Source organism: Hipposideros armiger, unplaced genomic scaffold, assembly GCF_001890085.2.
Source record: "Hipposideros armiger isolate ML-2016 unplaced genomic scaffold, ASM189008v1 scaffold_1167, whole genome shotgun sequence".
In the NCBI taxonomy this organism is placed as follows: Eukaryota; Metazoa; Chordata; class Mammalia; order Chiroptera; family Hipposideridae; genus Hipposideros; species Hipposideros armiger.
In genome coordinates this window covers 94,783-113,433 of record NW_017732517.1, presented here as the reverse complement: position 1 = coordinate 113,433, position 18,651 = coordinate 94,783, and the positions used below count along the sequence as shown (strand labels likewise).

Genomic DNA, 18,651 nt, shown 5'->3' with positions numbered 1-18,651 from the left:
GCTACCTGTTTGGCTGTGTAGGAATCTGCGTTGTCCTAAGCTGTGACTTAGGTCAAAGCTTTCAGCTTCGAAGGGCCAATTCACCTAAGGGGCAGGGACAACCTCTACTCCACTGAGAGGAAAAGCTGATCAAAACTTCAGTTTTTTGTGTCTAGGTTAAGAACTTTAACTGTTTACTGTCTGAGTTTGCCTTTCAAAGAAAGAATCATTAGGAATTGAACCGTTACATAAAAATTACAGTCCTGATTCTAATAAAAGGTTTTTTTTAATCCAACAGAACAATATTCTAAATAAAAACATCAGAAACAACTAGCAATTTGCTTTTTAAGCTAAGTTTTACAAATATTTTATTGCTTCAACAAGCAAATGAATGCCAGAATACTTTTCTTTTTAAAAACTTATCTTAAGAACTAATTTGAGTCACTACTTTTATTCTTTATTGTCTTTATTTTCCAAGTTTGGCGCCCAAACTTGGCAAACATCATGGAGATTTCTACACACATATACATATATACACCCACACACACATTTAAGTTTAAAGCCTCAGTTCCTCATTACACCTTGTGCCCAGGCTCCTGTTAAAAAGACATAAAATGGTGAGAAGATAAAAATCAGGGAAAACATGAATAAATCCCAAATGACAACTTCCTTGTTATGAATTAAAGCAGACATTTTAAGGCAAAAGCCATCACCTTGCTAATAAAACTTCCACTAAGCTACAGCCTCAGATATTTACAAGAAAATAAATAAAATGTCCCTTACACACTTCAGTGTGGTTTAACGACAAGCTAGCTGAGTTCAGGTAAAGATCCATTCAGGAACAGTTAATATTTCAGTGGTTAAAACTTCAGGTGTTAAAAACTTACTTCAAATAGGGTCATCATTACACTCTGAAGCTGAATTCTTCAGGTACTTGTCTCTAAATTACTACACAAACCCACCACAGTAATTATTCAGGCTTTCAATTTAAACAACGTTTACTGTTTGGTTACTGAAGGGCAGATATGATCAGTGTACTCTGGATCGTTTGATTTTGTTGTTCTCTGTAGACGCTTTCCTCTTTTGTGATAATCCAGGCCCAGGTTCCTTATTATTCTGAAGAAATGAAACAGCTTCTGGTAGACAGTAATTTTCTACTCGAGGAGGGGTTTCCTATGAAAGGGGGAAAAAACCCCAACATTATTCATTTTTTTCAGATTTAAAACTGTTAAATGATCGGGTAATAGATTCCTTTACTTTGCTTTTGACCACAGAAATTTCAAAAGGAAAATGTATATTTATTCCCAGGTTCTTGCAAAGAAAACATTTGTCTTTCAAGGTATGCTATTTATATTTAGCACATGTCACATTTAGAGAAACAATCCCTGTTTGACAATCTCACCTTTTATTAGAAAAATGAGCTTATAGTTCAGGCAAAGTGGGGCTATCTCAGACCTTAAGAATGGCTTTTATCTGTAAAATATGGAGTAAATACAATATGGAGAATATGGGAAAGAAGTTAGTATGTGACATGCTTAATGTAATTTTTTCAAAAGTTTTGCTAAATTTTTACTTGACCTTTACAATAAATATGTGAAAAGTATTTTTTATTCCCCATTTTACAGATAAAATTAAAAATGTTAAATAACACACTCAGTGTTACATAACTAGTCAGGTGGCAAAGCCAAAATTCACACACTTCTATTTGACTCCAAAATCCTTATGTTTTTCTCACAGATTTCAACATAAAGTAAAAGTTGCCCTTTCCCCACCCCTCCCCCCATAAGTATAATAAAACTTACACTAATGACCTCATATAACTAAAACAATATTGAGAAACAAGACCCCCACCACCCAACAAAGCTGGAGGCATTACTCGTCTTGACTTCAAACTCTATTACAAAGCTATAGTAATCAAAAGAGTATAGTACTGGCATAACAGACAAACAGATCACTGGAATACAAGAGAGACCCAGAAATAAACCCACACATATACAATGGGGGAAAGGACAGTCTCTTCAATAAATGATGCTGGAAAAACTGGACAGATACATGCAAAATAACAAAAATTGGATGACTATCTTATGACATACATAAAAATTAACTTAAAAAAATTAAGACCTGAAACCATAAGACTCTTAGAAGAAAACATAGGTGTAAGCATCTCGACATCAGTCTTGGCAATGATTTTTTGGGTTTGACACCAAAAGCAAAGACAACAAAAGCAAAATAAACAAGTGAGACTACATCAAACTAGAAAGCAAAGTTAACAACAAAATGAAAAGGCAATGTACTGAATGGCAGAAAATATTTGCAAATCATGTATCTGATAAGGGTCCAATAGCCAAAATATATACAGAAATCATACAACTCAATAGCAAAAAACCCCAAACAAACTGATTAAAAAATGGGCAGAGGCTCTGAACATTTTTCCAAAGAAAATATACAGATGGCCATCAGGCACAAGAAAAGGTTCTCAACATCACTAATCATCAGGGAAATGCAAATCAAAACCACAATGAGTTATCACCTTACAACTGTTAGAATAGCTAGCATCAAAAACACAAGAAGTATTGGCAAGGACGTGGAGAAGAGAGAACCCTTGTACACTGCTGGTGGGGATGTACACTGATATAGCCACTGTGGAAAACAGTATGGAGGTTCCTCAAAAAATTCAAAACATAACTACCGTATAATCCAGCAATTTCACTTCTGGGTATTTATCCAAAACACAAAAACACTAACTTGAAAAGACTTCTGCATCCAATAGTCACAGCAGCATTATTTGCAACAGCCAAGATAATGGAAACAACCTGGGTGTCCATCCATGGATGAATGGATAAAGAAAATGTGACACACACAGGAATATTATTCAGCCATAAAAAAGAAGGAAATCTTGCCATTTATTACAACATGGATGGATCTTGAGGGCATTATCATAAGTGAAATCAAAGAAAGGCAAATATTGTATGATCTCATGTACATGTGGAATCTAAAAAAAAGAAAAGCCCAAAACAAATTCAAAACTCAACAGATACAGAGAACAGATTGGTGGTTGCTAAAGGAGGGCAGTGAGGGGTGGGCCAATGGGTAAGGGTGGTGAAGAGGTACAAACTTCCAGTTACAAAATATAATAAGTTCTGGGGATATAAAGTACAGCATGATGTATAGTTAATAATAATGTGTGGTATATTTGAAAGTTGCTAAGGCAATAAATCTTGGAAGTTCTCAACTTATCCTTCAGGCAGATCAGAAGATTCCTCTCAGATGAAAGTAAAACAATTTGAGAAGCACACAAAGGTATCAATCTAGAAGGGTCTCCAATAACTGGTCTATCCAGACTTCACCCAGTCTCAAACTGACAAGACCCAACCATGTATGTGCTCAATACTTCCAGTCAGCTTTTTTTCTCACCTAGTTCTAATCATGAGCAGAAAGCTAAGAATTACCAGATATCTGATAAATTCCTCTAACATGGAAGAAAGATCCAAACAAAGAGGCAACATAGGGCAAGCAGAAACTATGTAGAAACAAGAAAACTAAAAAAAAAAAATCACTAAATCCTCTGAGACCTAAGAGATGGTATTGCATCCATGAAACAAAAGAATGCTATTAAGATATACAATGTAAATTCAGAAAACTAAAAAAAGGTGATTATTAAAAACATGACAGCAAAATGAAATTGATAGGTGTGGAAGATCAAATGGAATCTCTCAAAACGTAGAGTATAAACATAGGTGAGAAATAAGAAAATCCAACATTCAAACAGAAGTGTACCAGAGAGAACAGCAAGTGGAGGGGGAAAAAAAATCATCATTGAAATAATTCAAGATTCCCCATGACTGAAAGATAGTTACCAGGCCAGAAAGGGCCCACCAAGTGTCTGGCATAATGTAAACAGACCATCACATTATTTTGAAATTTCAAGAAACTGGGGATAAGGAACTTCCTACTAGTTTACAGTTACATATAAAGGATTATGAATCAGAATGGCTTTGGAGTACTCAACAGCATTACTAGAAGCAAGGAGACAAGCAATCAAAAGTCTGAGAGAAAATAGTTTCCAACCTAGAATTTGATACCCAGCCAAACTATCAGTCAAGTATGAGCATAGAAAACAGAATTCTCTGACACGGAAAGTCTCAAAACAATTTACCTCCATTGTGCTTTCTTAAGAAGTTACTAGAGGGCCGGCCAAGTGGCACGTTGGTTAAGAGTTGGCTTGGGACGCCAGAGGGCCCCAGTTCGGATCCCACATATGAGGGCCAGTGACACTGCCCTCCACAGCTAAGATGCTGAACAACAGCTCAACCTGGAGCTGGGCTGCCGTGAGTCGCCAGCAATGGCATAGGCTGCAGTCCCTGCTGCAGTGGGTTGCCATGGGCTACCGTGTGTAGCCAGCAGCCAGCGTGAGTGGCCAGCAGCCGCAGTGAGTGGCCGTCCAGAAGCCGGCGACTGATCTGCCTCACCCGGGAAGAGCACAATGATGGTGCCAACTTGGGCCAGTGAAGCGATGTCCTCCACAACTAGACTGAAGAACAAAAAGACAGCAACTTGTCTGTTCCCATCCCCTAATCCCCCAATTAAAAAAAAAAAATCTTAAAAAAAAAAAGTTACTAGAAGATGACCTCTATCAAAATGAGAGATCAGGATGACATGGGATTCAGAAACAGGACATCCAACAGAAAAGAGATAGAGGATGGTGAATGGAGATCTTGGGATGATAGCTGTGCACAAAAGTAGGTGACCATGCAGATAGGAGAAATGTAAGGCCATGTTGAATGCCGTCATCACCAAGATCCTTGTGGCCTCTGCGCCTAGTTTTTAACCTGAGGTCAGAACACACTGGGGTGAGTCTATCTCAAGAGTCTTATCTGTGCTAGGCATATCTTCACCACAAACTTGACCATGATATGCTGCTCTCCTCTCCTTAGCCAGCTGCTTCACCTCATGAAAGTGTTCTGCTTTGACCATTCCCAAGGACTAGAAATAGGCAGTGATGATCCTGGACATAAAAATACAGAACAGCTCACTCCCCCAATGTATTCTTCCCGACATCTAGTACCTGACACATATTACAACCCTGAGAAAGGCAGGGACACAACCCAAAATCAGGTAGTGATTACTTCTGGGGGAAAGGGGGCGGAGGGCAGGAAGAGGGAGATGCAACTGGGGAGGAGCAAAAGGGAATGCCTATGGGAATAGTAATATTGTATTTCTTAACCTGGGTACCTGGATGACATTTTGCTATTCTTTAACCAGTACATATGTTTTATATACTCTTTTATGTAAGAAAACAAAATGAAATGAGAACACATGTACAAACACTAAGCCCAGCAGAATACAGGCAATTAATAATTACTGGATCTTGTCTTACATGGCAGCTGTATAACTGAAATGATCAGGAATTTCTGGAGGGATGAGATTAACTACGCCCCACTGCTGTATAACAAAGGCTTCATGTTTATGTTTTAGGCATTCTGTCTCTTAAACCCTAAGCAACTCCTAAACACAAGCAGCAAAAAAAATCACAAGGCAGGCTGAATTCTGGCTCCCCCTTATTTCTATGGCATTCTGTTTGAAATCCTTTATAGTAAGACATTTATGATCATGTGTCATTCTTTGCTGAATGCCGATGGAATAGTAGGCACTATGGTGTCAGGAATTTTTCTTTGCCCATCAAATCACACAACATGGGCCAATTCTGAACATGAGTGTAGTGAGCCCTCCAGTTAGCAAATGTTTGACTGACCTCAGTGTCTAACACAGGCATTTACTGTATACCAATGCAAAAGGTCAAGAAAACTAAAGAACCCTTGGGCAAATGTTTCTCCTTGGTCTCTTGGAATCAATTTCTGCTTTCTTTATATTCCAACACCTAAAATGACACTTTTAGAGGTCCCTAGATTTTTATACCTAGCTCATATTTAATTTCCAAGCTAAATGTTTACATATGTGTTCATTATTATAAAAAAACAATAAAATTAAAGGGGTTAAATAGAGAATAACAGGAAACTAACATTCTATTAATAATAAGCCAAGGGTTTTGCTGTGCAGTTACTTCTCTATGCATAGAAGTAGATCTCTGGAAACGAGGAGGTCACGGACAGAATCTCACAAACCTGCATAAGATAATCAGCAATGTATTCTGTTTTCAAGCAGTACACATTCTGGGCAGCAGCTTCTGCTATATTAACTCCTGAGTCATCTGGTTTCAGTTTATTCAAGTCAGAAAAGAGATGTGTGGCTTCTTTAAATAAAGGCACAGAATGACCAGGTAGCACCTATTGAAAAAACAAGAAACACCAAAATCTATCAGTGTCCCAAAGTAATTCAACTGTATAACTGTACTTCAGGATTACCATCCGGTTCAGAAAATAAAGAACTGATCACAGCAACCTTGGTTAGAAAATAGTTCTTGAAAAACATTAAGTTGATTCAATACAAACCTTTGCTCCTCCTGACTGAAGAAGGCGTTTGAATCCTGCTTCTCGGGACTGATCAACATGTAGGATAACCTTCCACCCGCTAAATGCTCCCTACAAATGAAAAAATAATCAGTGTTGAAATTATTTGGAAAATAAATGACAGAATACAGATAATATTTTATCTGTAGACATAAACTATGTCAATGAATAATCTTATAACCTTTACGTTAGCCATATTGTTAACTGTGTCTAGTCAGAATACTTTGAAACATATAGCTATGGTGTCTGACACACAGTATGCCATCAATAAATACTTGAAGAATGAAGGAAAATGATTTATGATTAGGTAACATTAAAACAAAGCAATTTGACTTTTGTCTTTTCTAGTATTTTTTTTCTCACAATTAATCAAGGGTAAACCCAAAAGCACAACTTCTTAGGTTAGATGACACTGCCATTATATTTCTCTTGAAAATGTTTGCATATTTGAAATATACAAAATTACCCTAAAAGAAAGGGAATCAAGGCTAACAAGGACTTAGAGACAGCAGAGAACTGAGAATACAACAAAAAGATTATTTAACTTATGCATTCTTAACCTTTTTGTGAGCCATGGACTCCTTTCAGTCTGGTGAAAACTTATGGACCTGTTCTCTAAATAATTAAAAAAATAATAATAGCTTTATTTTCTAATTTTCATACCATAGGAATAATGTATTTTAAATTTTCAAAATAAAGTATAAAGGATTACAAAGGAAATAATTTTATTGAAAATTATCAAATTATTTTAAAAATTGTAACATAATAGATGTGCTTCTATATTAATGCATTAAATCAAAACTAGTGGTGAGTCAAATAACGACTATAATTTTAAAGTAGTGATGAACATAAACAGTATTTCAAGATACTTGCAATTATAATACAAAGCAAAAATACCTGATTTCTTTTGGTACTATTAATAGTGTTGTGATTTGCTGCCTAGAGTTATAATGAAAGGAAATTATAACTTTTAATTAGAGGTTAGTAAAAATAAGGATGTATTTTTTCCCCACCTAAAGTATACAGCTTTCCTGAATTTAATCTACAGACTCCTCTGGGAGAGCCTCTAGACCCCAAGTAAGAACCCCTGAAGCAATGCTGAAAAGATTCTTTGGAATAAATACAGTATGGGTCACATTTTTCATATGAATTATTTTTAATAGAGCCATCATTATACATGTCTTACTGTTAATCACAATTAGAAAAATTAGGAATGAACATTAAGCTCAATTTAAAATGCCCAAATTCAGTATATTAATCAAGTGATAAAAGACAAATAGAATCATTCTTATTTTGTCAAGCAAAGTGTCAAACAAAAAACACACAAACCCTGGGCCAGACAAGTGGCGCATTGGTTAAGAGCTGGCTTGGGATGCCAACTCTGAGCAGCAGGGCCCTGGTTTGGATCCCACATTAGGGACGGTGACACTGCGCCCTCTACAGCTAAGATGATGAACAACAGCTCGACCTGGAGCTGGGCTGCCATGAGTCGCCGGCGACGGCGTAGGCTGCAGTGGGCTGCCGTAAGCTACTGTGAGCGGCCAGCAGCCAGCGTGAGCTGCCAAGAGCCGCCGGCCACGATCTGCCTCACCCAGGAAGAGCACAATGATCATACCAACTTGGGCCAGTGAAGCGACGTCCTCCACAACTAGATTGAAGAACAAAAGGACAGCAACTTGTCTGTTCCCCTTCCCCAATTCCCCAGTGCTGTTCCCCTCCCCACAAAACGAAAAAACCTTAATCTGCAATAGTCATGACATTGAATGCCATTTATACTACCTACATAATTACATGTTAATACCTCAACAATGCCCGATTCTTGTCTTTGCTGGATTTTTTTTCTCCATCTCATTGCTGCAAGTGCTAGTCTTCGTTGCTGTACACTGATTCCAGTCAAAACATCAAGTATGGAACTGCTTCCCCATTCATAGTCTTCTTCCTAGAGAATCAGTCGAACAAATCAAAGAGTTAAACACTATACATTCACTTGTTATAAGTACAGGGAGTACTAAGCAAGCATCAGTTTGAGTATGGAGGAAATGTAGATTAATTTGGCTTCAAATAAGAGCCAAGCATATCTGGCTTTTAATTAAAACTTAAAAAAAATATTGCTTACATTTCTAAGAAAATACAGATAGATAACTAAACCACAGCAAATGGTAATATTTAAATTATTGGGCTTTACCCACGGTAAGAAGAACTTCACAGAAGGACATGGTCTCAGAGGAGCTATGCATTAACAGCTTGGTACTGTCTATGGAAGAGATTCCCAAGGGATCTTGATTGAAAACTTCAAAATCTACATGATAAGATACAACTGTGATGATCAGTTAAGAACCAAATTATTATTTTATAATGTTATTTCAATTAAAAAAACCCACATTCAAATTAAATAAAACTGATATAACTAAGAATCTGGGTCTATAAGCTCTAAATTTTTTTGCTTTGTTAATGTGGACCTTATATAACAGGTATAAACTAATTGGTCATATTTGGTTATTTCAATTACACGCATGGTCAGTGTATGTGCTGGAATCAATCATTAGGACATTAACTTTTAAAGAAAAATGACCCTCTGTATTAATTTGAATACACACCGGCACGAAGCACCCAGCAGTCCTGCAGGCTTCGAGATAGGAGCGATGAAGCACCCACTTCCCGGCTGCCACCGAGGCTAAATACTTCTCATTTCGAAGGGGATGTCCCACAACAATGTGTGTGCAGCTGGGATCAAAGCACTGCTTCTCTATCACTACCCCACCTGAAGTAGAGAAAAATTAGTACTTTATCGATTCTTAACTTTTCCCTAGGAAAAACATTAACTAACTTTGCACAGAAATTATTTATAAAATGCACCAGATAAACCAAAAAAACCTTGACTGACAACTATTTTACTTTATATATATTTTTTTATTAAATAGTATTTATTATGAAAATTTAAAAATACAAAAGTAGGTACAATAAAATAAACCCCCCTAAAGTGGACAACTAGCTCTAAAATTATCAACATTTTGCCATCCTTACTTTGATCTCTCCCCGCCTTTTTACTTAACTAGTTTAAACCAAATTCCAGACATCATGTTACTTAACCCCTAGGTATTCAGTATGCATCTCTGAGATACATGGAAATACTCTTATTCAGCCACAATGCCATTATCAGATCTAAAAAAATTACCCCAAATTCTTTGCTATATCTATACTAAATCCTTGTTCAAATGCTAGTTTGTCTGTACTTGGTTTGTTACAATAGGATATAAAAACAAACCATAAACACAAGGGCCACATATTGCACTTGGCTGTCATTTTCTTAGGTCTCTCAACTACCTCAGCAGTTGTCACGTGCTAAGTATGGGTAATAAGAGATATGGAAGGAAAAAAGAGGCATCTACAGACTAAAAGTAGAAGAAAATTTTTTCTGGGTGGAAATAAGGTCAGCCGACCAACAAAGAAGTTTGGGAGGAAAACACACATGCTAGGTACATAGAGACAAAGCAGCGGGTGGGAGCTGAAACCTCTTCTCAGATTTAAATGTATGAAGCCTGACTTGGAGGGAAAAAAGGTGTACATAAATCTAAGCTTATGAAAAGCGTGGCTTTGATTTATACTTTAGAGCGGAACTTGACTACTGGTTGGGCAGAGTGGTATCAAAGACTGTCTAAGAGTTTAACAGAACATTTGAACTCTTGCTTTAGAGATGATGCCAATAATAATAATAGCAGCAGTACTTTCTGAGCACTTACTATAATGCCAGGAACTGTTGAAAAGTACTCGAGATTAACCAATTTAATCCTCACAACTTTTAAGAAGTTACTATTATCTGCAACTTACACATGAGGACACAGGGTAAAGTCACCCAGGATCACAGAGGTGACAAAAGAACAATAAGGTAAAAATTCCATATTAATATGATATCAACATCTAATTCTATATAAAAAATTTATTCTGTGACACAGACAACATAATAGGTGAACTGATATCAGTTCACGACAGTTGCTTCATTTATAAAGTGAAGGGCCTCTTTGCATTCTAATTACAGAAACCCTCTAATTACACACTCCCAATTCCAGTATAATCTATACTCAGGTGCCCCTATTCTCTGTCCTATTCCAGACAATTCTCTGCTAATTGCTACTACTCTTGCCCAGAGTTTGCAGAGACTGAATCATCTAAGGAGACAGACACTTGAGTGTTTCATTTGGTGAGCTCTGGGTAAAGCGTAGCAATTCTGACTTACAATTCCATCTATTAGGCCACTGGGAAACTACCTGAATAGTTTCCAAGAAACACAGCTTCTCAAGTGTACAACTGTATTTGACAGGAATCTTCTAAAAAACCATATTCATGGTTCTCCACATCCTTAAAAGGACAGCATTAAATAATATTTAATCTTCTCCTGATGACCCAGGGCCACTATTACAAACAGCTATTATTTCTTAATGTTTTCTCTATGTCAAGCTGTCAGATTAAGTTCTCTTGCTATAATTTTCCTAACCCTATAAAGCTACTTTGTCCAATACAGTAACCACCAGCCACATGCAGCTATCAAACACCTGAAGTGCAGCTAGTCCTAACTGGAGATGTACAATCAGTGTAAAATACATCCCCAATTTCAAATACGTAGTACGAAAACAAGGCAAAAATGTCTCCCTGATGTTTTATATTGATTACATGTTGAATATAATATTTTGCATATACTAGGCTGAATAAAACATGTTTAAAGTTAATATCACCTGTTTGTTTTTTTACTTTTTAAAATGTGGCTACTCGAATGTTTAAAATGACACGTGTGGCTCATGTTCTATTTCTAATGGACAGTGGTGCTACAGAGCACCAGGTTACCTTTCTAGTATGCTGCTTCTAGAATGAGGTCCGATTGAGAGCTCGACCACGAGTGGAATTAGAATAATGTTACCTGAGGAGGAGCTCCTCTCTGGATATTACCATACCTTCAACTTCATTAAAATGTGGTTTTACTTATATTGTAAGTCTACAATTTCTCTGATTTGGTCCAAGGTTTCATCAATGAACAAATGTTCAAAGCAAGTACAAAAGACTCTAACCTTAATGGTTCATTTCTATTTAAACCTTTAAATCCTATCTATGACCCAGTGACTTTAGATTTAGATTAGAACTTTAAAAGTTCTCGTGCTGACTCTATGTATAGTCTTAGACAAGTTACCCATCATTTTTGTTTCAATTTCTATACCTTACAAATGATATCAACTACATTTGACTTCCAAATAAGGTTACTATATGGGACATTTTTGAGTGAAGTAAAATACTTGTACCTAGTTTTTCAATCAGATGACAATAATCAATACGTTCTTGAGGATTCAAAGATGACAACTGAAATACATATTGTTTTTTTAAGTCTTCATGAGTCTCCTCTATTGTTATAATCTGGAATGGAAGAATTTTATTTTAGAAAAAATTAACATTAAGAAAGTTATCAGGTACATAGTTCTTTTAGAGTAACACTTTACTTAGTCTTCTGAGTTATCAAATATGGAAATAATACAATGCAAAGAAATGCAGTTTTCCACATTTGATGAACCTCCACTATTGATATCAACAAATTTTGGATGCAGATTAACAGGAATACCCCAAAACCGTATCACCACAGTAAGGATAAACAAACCTCTTCTCTAGGCTGTGGAGCCACAGGTGGTTTGGCTAAGGGGAAGGCAATACTGGGGGCTTGCGGCGTGGGGATCAGGTGGCTGTCTTTTAATGGAGTTTCCAGTTCTTCAGAGACCAGGTGTTTTGGGGCTTCAGTCACACATGTGTTCCCAGGATCACAGACAGCTGAGGGCAATAAAATGCTGCAGTGTGATATTATCCAAACACAACTAACAACAAATTCTGGGAAATATTCTCATTTGTCTTAGCCAACATGAAATTAAATACAAATTCTAGAATGTAAAAACTACATGCAAAAGAAGTAGCCTATTTCTAGAGCTTATACATAAATGCAACTAACAGCATTTTATACATAAAAATACATTAAAGGGCAATTGGTGCTATCTGTGGGCTTCTCTCACCCTTTCTTGAAATACCAAGGTCTCATCAGTAAAATGTATCGATATTTGTAAAACGAAAAGCAGTATTATACTTGGAGAAAATGACAGGCAGAGATAAATCTATACACCCAATGCAGAAAAATAATCATGTGATGTGAAGTGGGGCAAATAGGTGACCAAAAATGAGAGATATTAAACATTTTGTTTTCAGGGTAAAGCCCAAGGAAGAAAAAAATAGGGGAATTCAGAAAGGAACGTGTAGAAATCCAAAGAACAAGTGTGTAGGTATGTGCTGGGTAGGGTTTATAGATTTAAATGAAAATAGGATAAAAAACAAGTGCAAAAAGGACCAGAATGAAAGAAAGACTAATAATGAAAATCATGTGTGGAAAAAAAGACCTAATCCTAAATTTCCAAATTTAAAAATCAAAATATAGTTTACTGATACATTACCTCAACTTATAATTATTTTTCTGACTCTTAAGTTTAAACCAAAATCAGAAATATCTATTGGGTCGTCGGGAAAGTCATGATGTATTTTTGTTTTTCAAAGCAAAAATGCGTCGACTTTCCCAACAACCCAATAGTAAGGTTTTTGTTTGCATGTACAATTCAGAGAACTACATTATGCTTATCTGTTATTTTTAAAAGGTCAACATGTACTTATACAAACAAGTAAACAGATTTCTTTCTCATTACCCTGTTCAGCAATTTTTGCATCATGTAAAGGCTCCTGGAAAGGAGAATCCTCCAATTTTTTATAGTCAACCTGAAGTTCAGAGTATTGTGTGGGACAAGTAGGCCACTGCAAATTGCTGGCAAGCCTTGCTCTCTCCTCCCTGGCTGTAGGGTCATCCCAAATGATCTGTTCAATTTGGGAGGGCTCTGTGTTGATATCAGGTACTGTGTGACGAGACTGCCTAAGGAATAAAAGGGACAATTTTAATAAACAGCCAACCATAACAAAATTCACACTCATACATACCTTAAATTAGACTGTAAATTTATAAAGCGTGTTTTATGGTATAATTGTAACAATTCCATTGGAGAGTAAATAGAATTCCAGCTATTTTCTTTCAATGTATATACTGAATCTTTCAGTGTGTGTATGTAAGTAATCTTGGTAAAAATAATTTACCCAAATGATGACACTCCCTAAGAGTTCATTTGCCCTAAAAACAAGGAAGATACTCTTTTATTCTCAGTGTATTTACTCAGACTTGGCACAAGATTTAGGCTCTCTATAATGATAAAACATGACCTGAGGTACATTAACAGAAAGCCACTTTTACTCAGTACTCAGATAGGATTAGCCTCATGAAATATACAGTTAGCATAAGATAAATGCATAGTTCAATTAATCAATTCAAGATGAAAGTCCATGATGCTTATCATATTAGAGATTTTTCTATCAGGAAAAAATGAAGTAATGCTACCGAACTTAAATCACATCACACTAAGATCTGCAATCACCTTTCCTAAAAGATAAGTTTGGAGAGAATACAAAATGCATGTAGTTCCAATAAGAAATAACTGTTTAAATCACTTCTCACTGTGAAGTACTGCTTGGTATGGGAAAAAACCTCCATGTCTCTTTGCTGTCCCCAATTAAGAATTCTAAAACTGCTTGGAACAAGGGAGGGAAGACAAAAAAGCCAGGAAGGAAATATCTGAATATATATAATTTGGGCTAAATAATTAGGCCCAGTAGTATAAACCTTTTACTGGTTTCGATATTCTAAACTTCTGCTTTACTGAAAAAAAAAAAAAAAAAGGCACAATTAGGCTTAATTCTCATGGAACTGAGTCATCAGGTATCTACATAAGGAGCTACCTTTCTCTCAAGTCATCTATTAATAGTTACTCCTTTCTGCCACCAAGATGAGCAACAGGTGTGTACCTCAGGGCCTCTAGGACTCTACTTCGCCCACTTCGGGCAGAACGAGTGCTGTCAGGGGTCGAAGAAGCACTGTTACAACTACTTCTTGAAAGGGAAGTTCTCTGTCCTTGGGGTTTCACTATTGATGTTGCAGACATTATCTCCTGCAGCTGCTTTTGGAAATTCTCTCTCATCTCCAAAGTCTGTGTCAGAACTTGAAACAAACATAAATACACCAATCAAGATATAATTCTCTTTATCACCTCTTATTCACATTATTTTGTGTAAGACATATTAACTTGACATTTACTGAATATTTACAGGTTACAATGTACTAAGACTATGCATGCTGCAGAACATAAGGGCAGCCCTTACCATGAGGACTGTATATGAAATAACCAGGAAGCCCTTCGCAGACACTTTGCTAAGGCTTGCTGTGACTCTCTTTTGTAGAGATCCCTGCCTGCTTCTGAACCTCTGTCGTGTTATGTACTATACTCTGAGATGCTTTTATGTATGTGACTTTCTTCTATGGCCCTTGAAAACACAGACTACAATATATTTATCTTTGGGCTGCTTATAGACTAAACACTGAAATAAGTACTAAATATTTTTGGGATGTACAGAGTGAGACTAACTAAATAGGTATGTCATAGGGAAAGATTTGATAGGGTAGAATGAGTAAGGAAAATAGAAAATATTAATCCATTAAAAAGAGGACACCTGGGGCCGGCCGAGTAGCGTGCTGGTTAAGAGCTGGCTTGGGACGCCAGAGGGCCCCGGTTGGGATCCCACATATGAGGGCCACTGACACTGCCCTCTACAGCTAAGATGCTGAACAACAGCTCAACCTGGAGCTGAGTTGCCGGCGACAGTGTAGGCTGCAGCCCCTGCTGCAGTGGGTTGCCATGGGATACTGTGTGTAGCCAGCAGCCAGCGTGAGCAGCCAGCAGCCGCTGTGAGCGGCCGTTCAGAAGCTGGCGACTGATCTGCCTCGCCCGGGAAGAGCACAATGATGGTGCCAACTTGGGCCAGTGAAGCAACATCCTCCACAACTAGACTGAAGAACAAAAGGACAGCAACTTGTCTGTTCCCCTTCCCCCAATTCCCCAGTGCCGTTCCCATCCCCCAATTCCCCAATAAAAATCTTAAAAAAAAAAGAGGACACCTATAGAGATAAAGTTATTCACTGCAGCACTCTTTATAATAGCAAGAAATTAGAAATAACCTAGATGCCCATCAATAAGGGACTGGATAAATAAAGTGGACCACTCATAAAATGAGTACTATACAGTTGCCAAAAAAATGAGAAAAGGGCTGAAGACGCTCCTTATGAACCAATATGAAACATTCCACAAGTTGAACTGTTAAAAATATCAAAGAATAAAATAGCATATATAGTCCACCACTTCAATATAGTTGAAAAAGTGGGAAAGAAGGAACATATATATTTATGGTTGTGTATGCATAAAACAGCTCTAGAAGGATATATAAGTAACATTGAAAGGGGAGGAGAAACTCTCCATGCCTCCTCTTACACCTCTAAAACCATGTGAATATGCTAACGTATATTATACATATAATACAACTTTGTGAACAACACTGAAAAGAACTGAACCAGAGAAAAAAATTTTGGAATCACTAACTTCACCTACCTTTAATAAAATAGGGCTGAATTATACTAAATCTATAAAATACCTAGTTCTACAAATTTCACACCTAAATCACTTAAAGCTTTGCAAATTATTACTTAATGACTGGCATGGGACCTCAATTCAATCCTCCAATATATGCTTTACCTGTATTTAGCATCATAGAAAATAACTTTATTTGTCCATTTGATGCAAAGAAATTGTCCTGCATGAAAGAAGATATATTTATAATTTCTTTTTTTGTAATTTAAAATACTTTACCTCCTTTAGAGTCCTTCATTCCATTTCCATTTGATGTTGTTAATTCTTTATTACTGGTGGTCGTATTATCTATATCATTTTCTTCTATAAGCAAATGATATGGCTATTGAAGGAGAAAAATTACAATTTCTCAAACTTGTAAAGCCATCGTATAAGGTTTCACAGCAATATATGATTATGCATTCAGCTCAAGGAGGGGGTAAATGTATCATCCATATTATCTACCTTATTATCCTTTGTCTCATCAGCTGAGAGCAGTCGACTATTACAGAGTCTGCCATCTTGTACTGCACTGATATCCAAGCTCATTTTGGGATTGTAAGTATGTGGATAAAGAGATTCAGGAAGATGTTTGTACTCTTGGGCACACTGCAATACAATGCTGTGCGTTAAAACAGGACTGAAAAAACCTTAGTGAATACATGATGTTAAGTTGGATAAGGATAACCATTATAACACATTCTAAGATGATAAAAATTCACAAAATTAAAGTTTTAAAAAGTAGTTGACACTGAAAAATTCTATTACACAAAGGACAATTAAACTGTCCTCACTTTTTAATCTCATGTCCATTAAAATATAAAATCTAATTCTATTTCTATACTTTTGCTAAGGTACCAACCACACTCTAGGGAATACCAGGAACGGAAGGGGAAGGGAAAAAAAAGGAAAAGGACAGTTCTAAACTATACTGGTCAGCTAAATTAATTCTCAAATTATAAAATTTTCTCTCATATCATTTTTAATTAGTGAGCAGATTCAGACTAAGAAAGAGTACCCACTGAAGAGTTGTTAAATATTTAAAGAATAAAGATCTTAAGTTTTTGATGCCAAAGAAATGAGATGTGCACTGTTAGAACTAGGGTTATCCAACTGGTTTACGTACACTGAAATTGGTTTATGCCTAGAAATAATGTTTGTATACATTTTCATTTAACAGAGAAGGGAGGAAAAAAATATTGCTTACTTCTAAAAGCCAGTGCTCTGAAACAATGTGCACTCCTCTCTCTTTTACAGATTTATACTCTCGATTAGTGTCATTCTGTCGCCCATGATAGATGAAATGAGTCACTGTTTCATCAAAGCTCCACCTGAAACAAACAAATACACAAAAACAAATAACTACGAGGAATATCTACATTAGTTTAAGGTGATCATTACTCTCTATGAGTAGAACAGTCTGACCATCACAAAACCTTAAGAACCAGAGTAAGCAAGAATATTAAATGATAGGCTCCACTTTTTTGGTCCAATTTTATACATATATTTCTAGGTATATATACGAGTATATGCAGAGAGATATTTGGAAGGATATTCTTTAAAATATTACTTTCTGCTTTATACTTTTCTGAATTCTTTCAACTTTTTCTCTCATAATGAATATAACTTTATAGTAATAATGGTATTTTCAAACCAATAAAATGGCAAAGCATGCTCTCTGTCCTCCAGGTGTTGGCAGTCACTATTCACTGTACATTTGCTCTACATTCCATAAAAGACTATGTGCTTTACACATTATCTTATCCATGCCTCACAACAATCATAAAATACTGGTATTATATCCATTTTACAAATAAGAAAACTGAAGGACATGGTTATACAACATGTTCAAGGATATTCAGTGAGTAAGTGGTAGAGCCAGGACTGACTTCAAAACCCATACTCTTAACTATGTTATGCTATGATCTCCTGATTCTTTCTATAGAATATTCTCCTGACCTAGGAAAATAATCTAAAAAATGTAAAATATACCATCCTTCAAAATATCAAGTAAAAACTAAAGGGGAAGTAAAAATTATATTTCTAAATATAGTCACCAAAATGAATAATTTCTCTTTATGGATACTTAATATACTTTCCATTTCCTAAATAACAAATACTATCTGAACTTTTCAAATAGCCACGTTAAACAAGAAGGAATGTTTCTTCCTAAATTATATTACAAACATCTCTATTTCCTATAGCCCATATATCCTTAAAAATAATAGTAAAAAACACCTTGCCTAATTTAGTTGTTAATCTTTCTAATATTGTTTTTCTGCTGTGAGGTAAAACAATACAAACAAATTATTACTATAATTCAGAAATACAGAGGAATATTTTTGCCTGAATCATCTTGGTTTACTATACACTGTTTTAATATGGATAAAATGAGTTTTAGTCCTCAGAGGTCCTTCAAATACAGACTGTCAATGACTATAGATGGCTTAGATCAGGGGTTGGCAATTTTTTCTTAAAAGGCCAGATGATAAGTATTTTAGGATTTGTAGGGTAAACAATCACAACTACCCAGCTCTTGCCTTGTTGTATGAAAGCAGCCACAGATAATATGTAAATAGGCTGTGTTCCAATAAAACTTTACTTACAAAATCAGATGGCTGGCCTGCCCAAAC

The 18,651-nt window shown here is 36.2% G+C and overlaps 1 protein-coding gene across 1 annotated transcript in view; it reads right to left on the bottom strand.

Annotated features, from left to right (window-relative positions):
- Nucleotides 1–295: 295 nt before the first annotated feature.
- The window catches only part of TOPBP1 (DNA topoisomerase II binding protein 1), a 52,268-nt gene continuing 33,912 nt past the window's right edge, over nt 296–18,651 (bottom strand). Inside the window, exons 14-26 of the mRNA XM_019632714.1 lie at nt 18,011–18,014; nt 17,226–17,349; nt 16,484–16,627; nt 16,259–16,361; nt 14,367–14,559; nt 13,166–13,386; nt 12,085–12,251; nt 11,735–11,846; nt 9,044–9,207; nt 8,248–8,385; nt 6,429–6,518; nt 6,102–6,263; nt 296–1,152 (exon numbers count right to left, since the gene is read on the bottom strand). Of these exons, the coding sequence (XP_019488259.1) occupies nt 1,009–1,152; nt 6,102–6,263; nt 6,429–6,518; nt 8,248–8,385; nt 9,044–9,207; nt 11,735–11,846; nt 12,085–12,251; nt 13,166–13,386; nt 14,367–14,559; nt 16,259–16,361; nt 16,484–16,627; nt 17,226–17,349; nt 18,011–18,014 (1,766 nt within the window). The 3' untranslated portion in view covers nt 296–1,008. The remainder of the gene's footprint in view (nt 1,153–6,101; nt 6,264–6,428; nt 6,519–8,247; nt 8,386–9,043; nt 9,208–11,734; nt 11,847–12,084; nt 12,252–13,165; nt 13,387–14,366; nt 14,560–16,258; nt 16,362–16,483; nt 16,628–17,225; nt 17,350–18,010; nt 18,015–18,651) is intronic.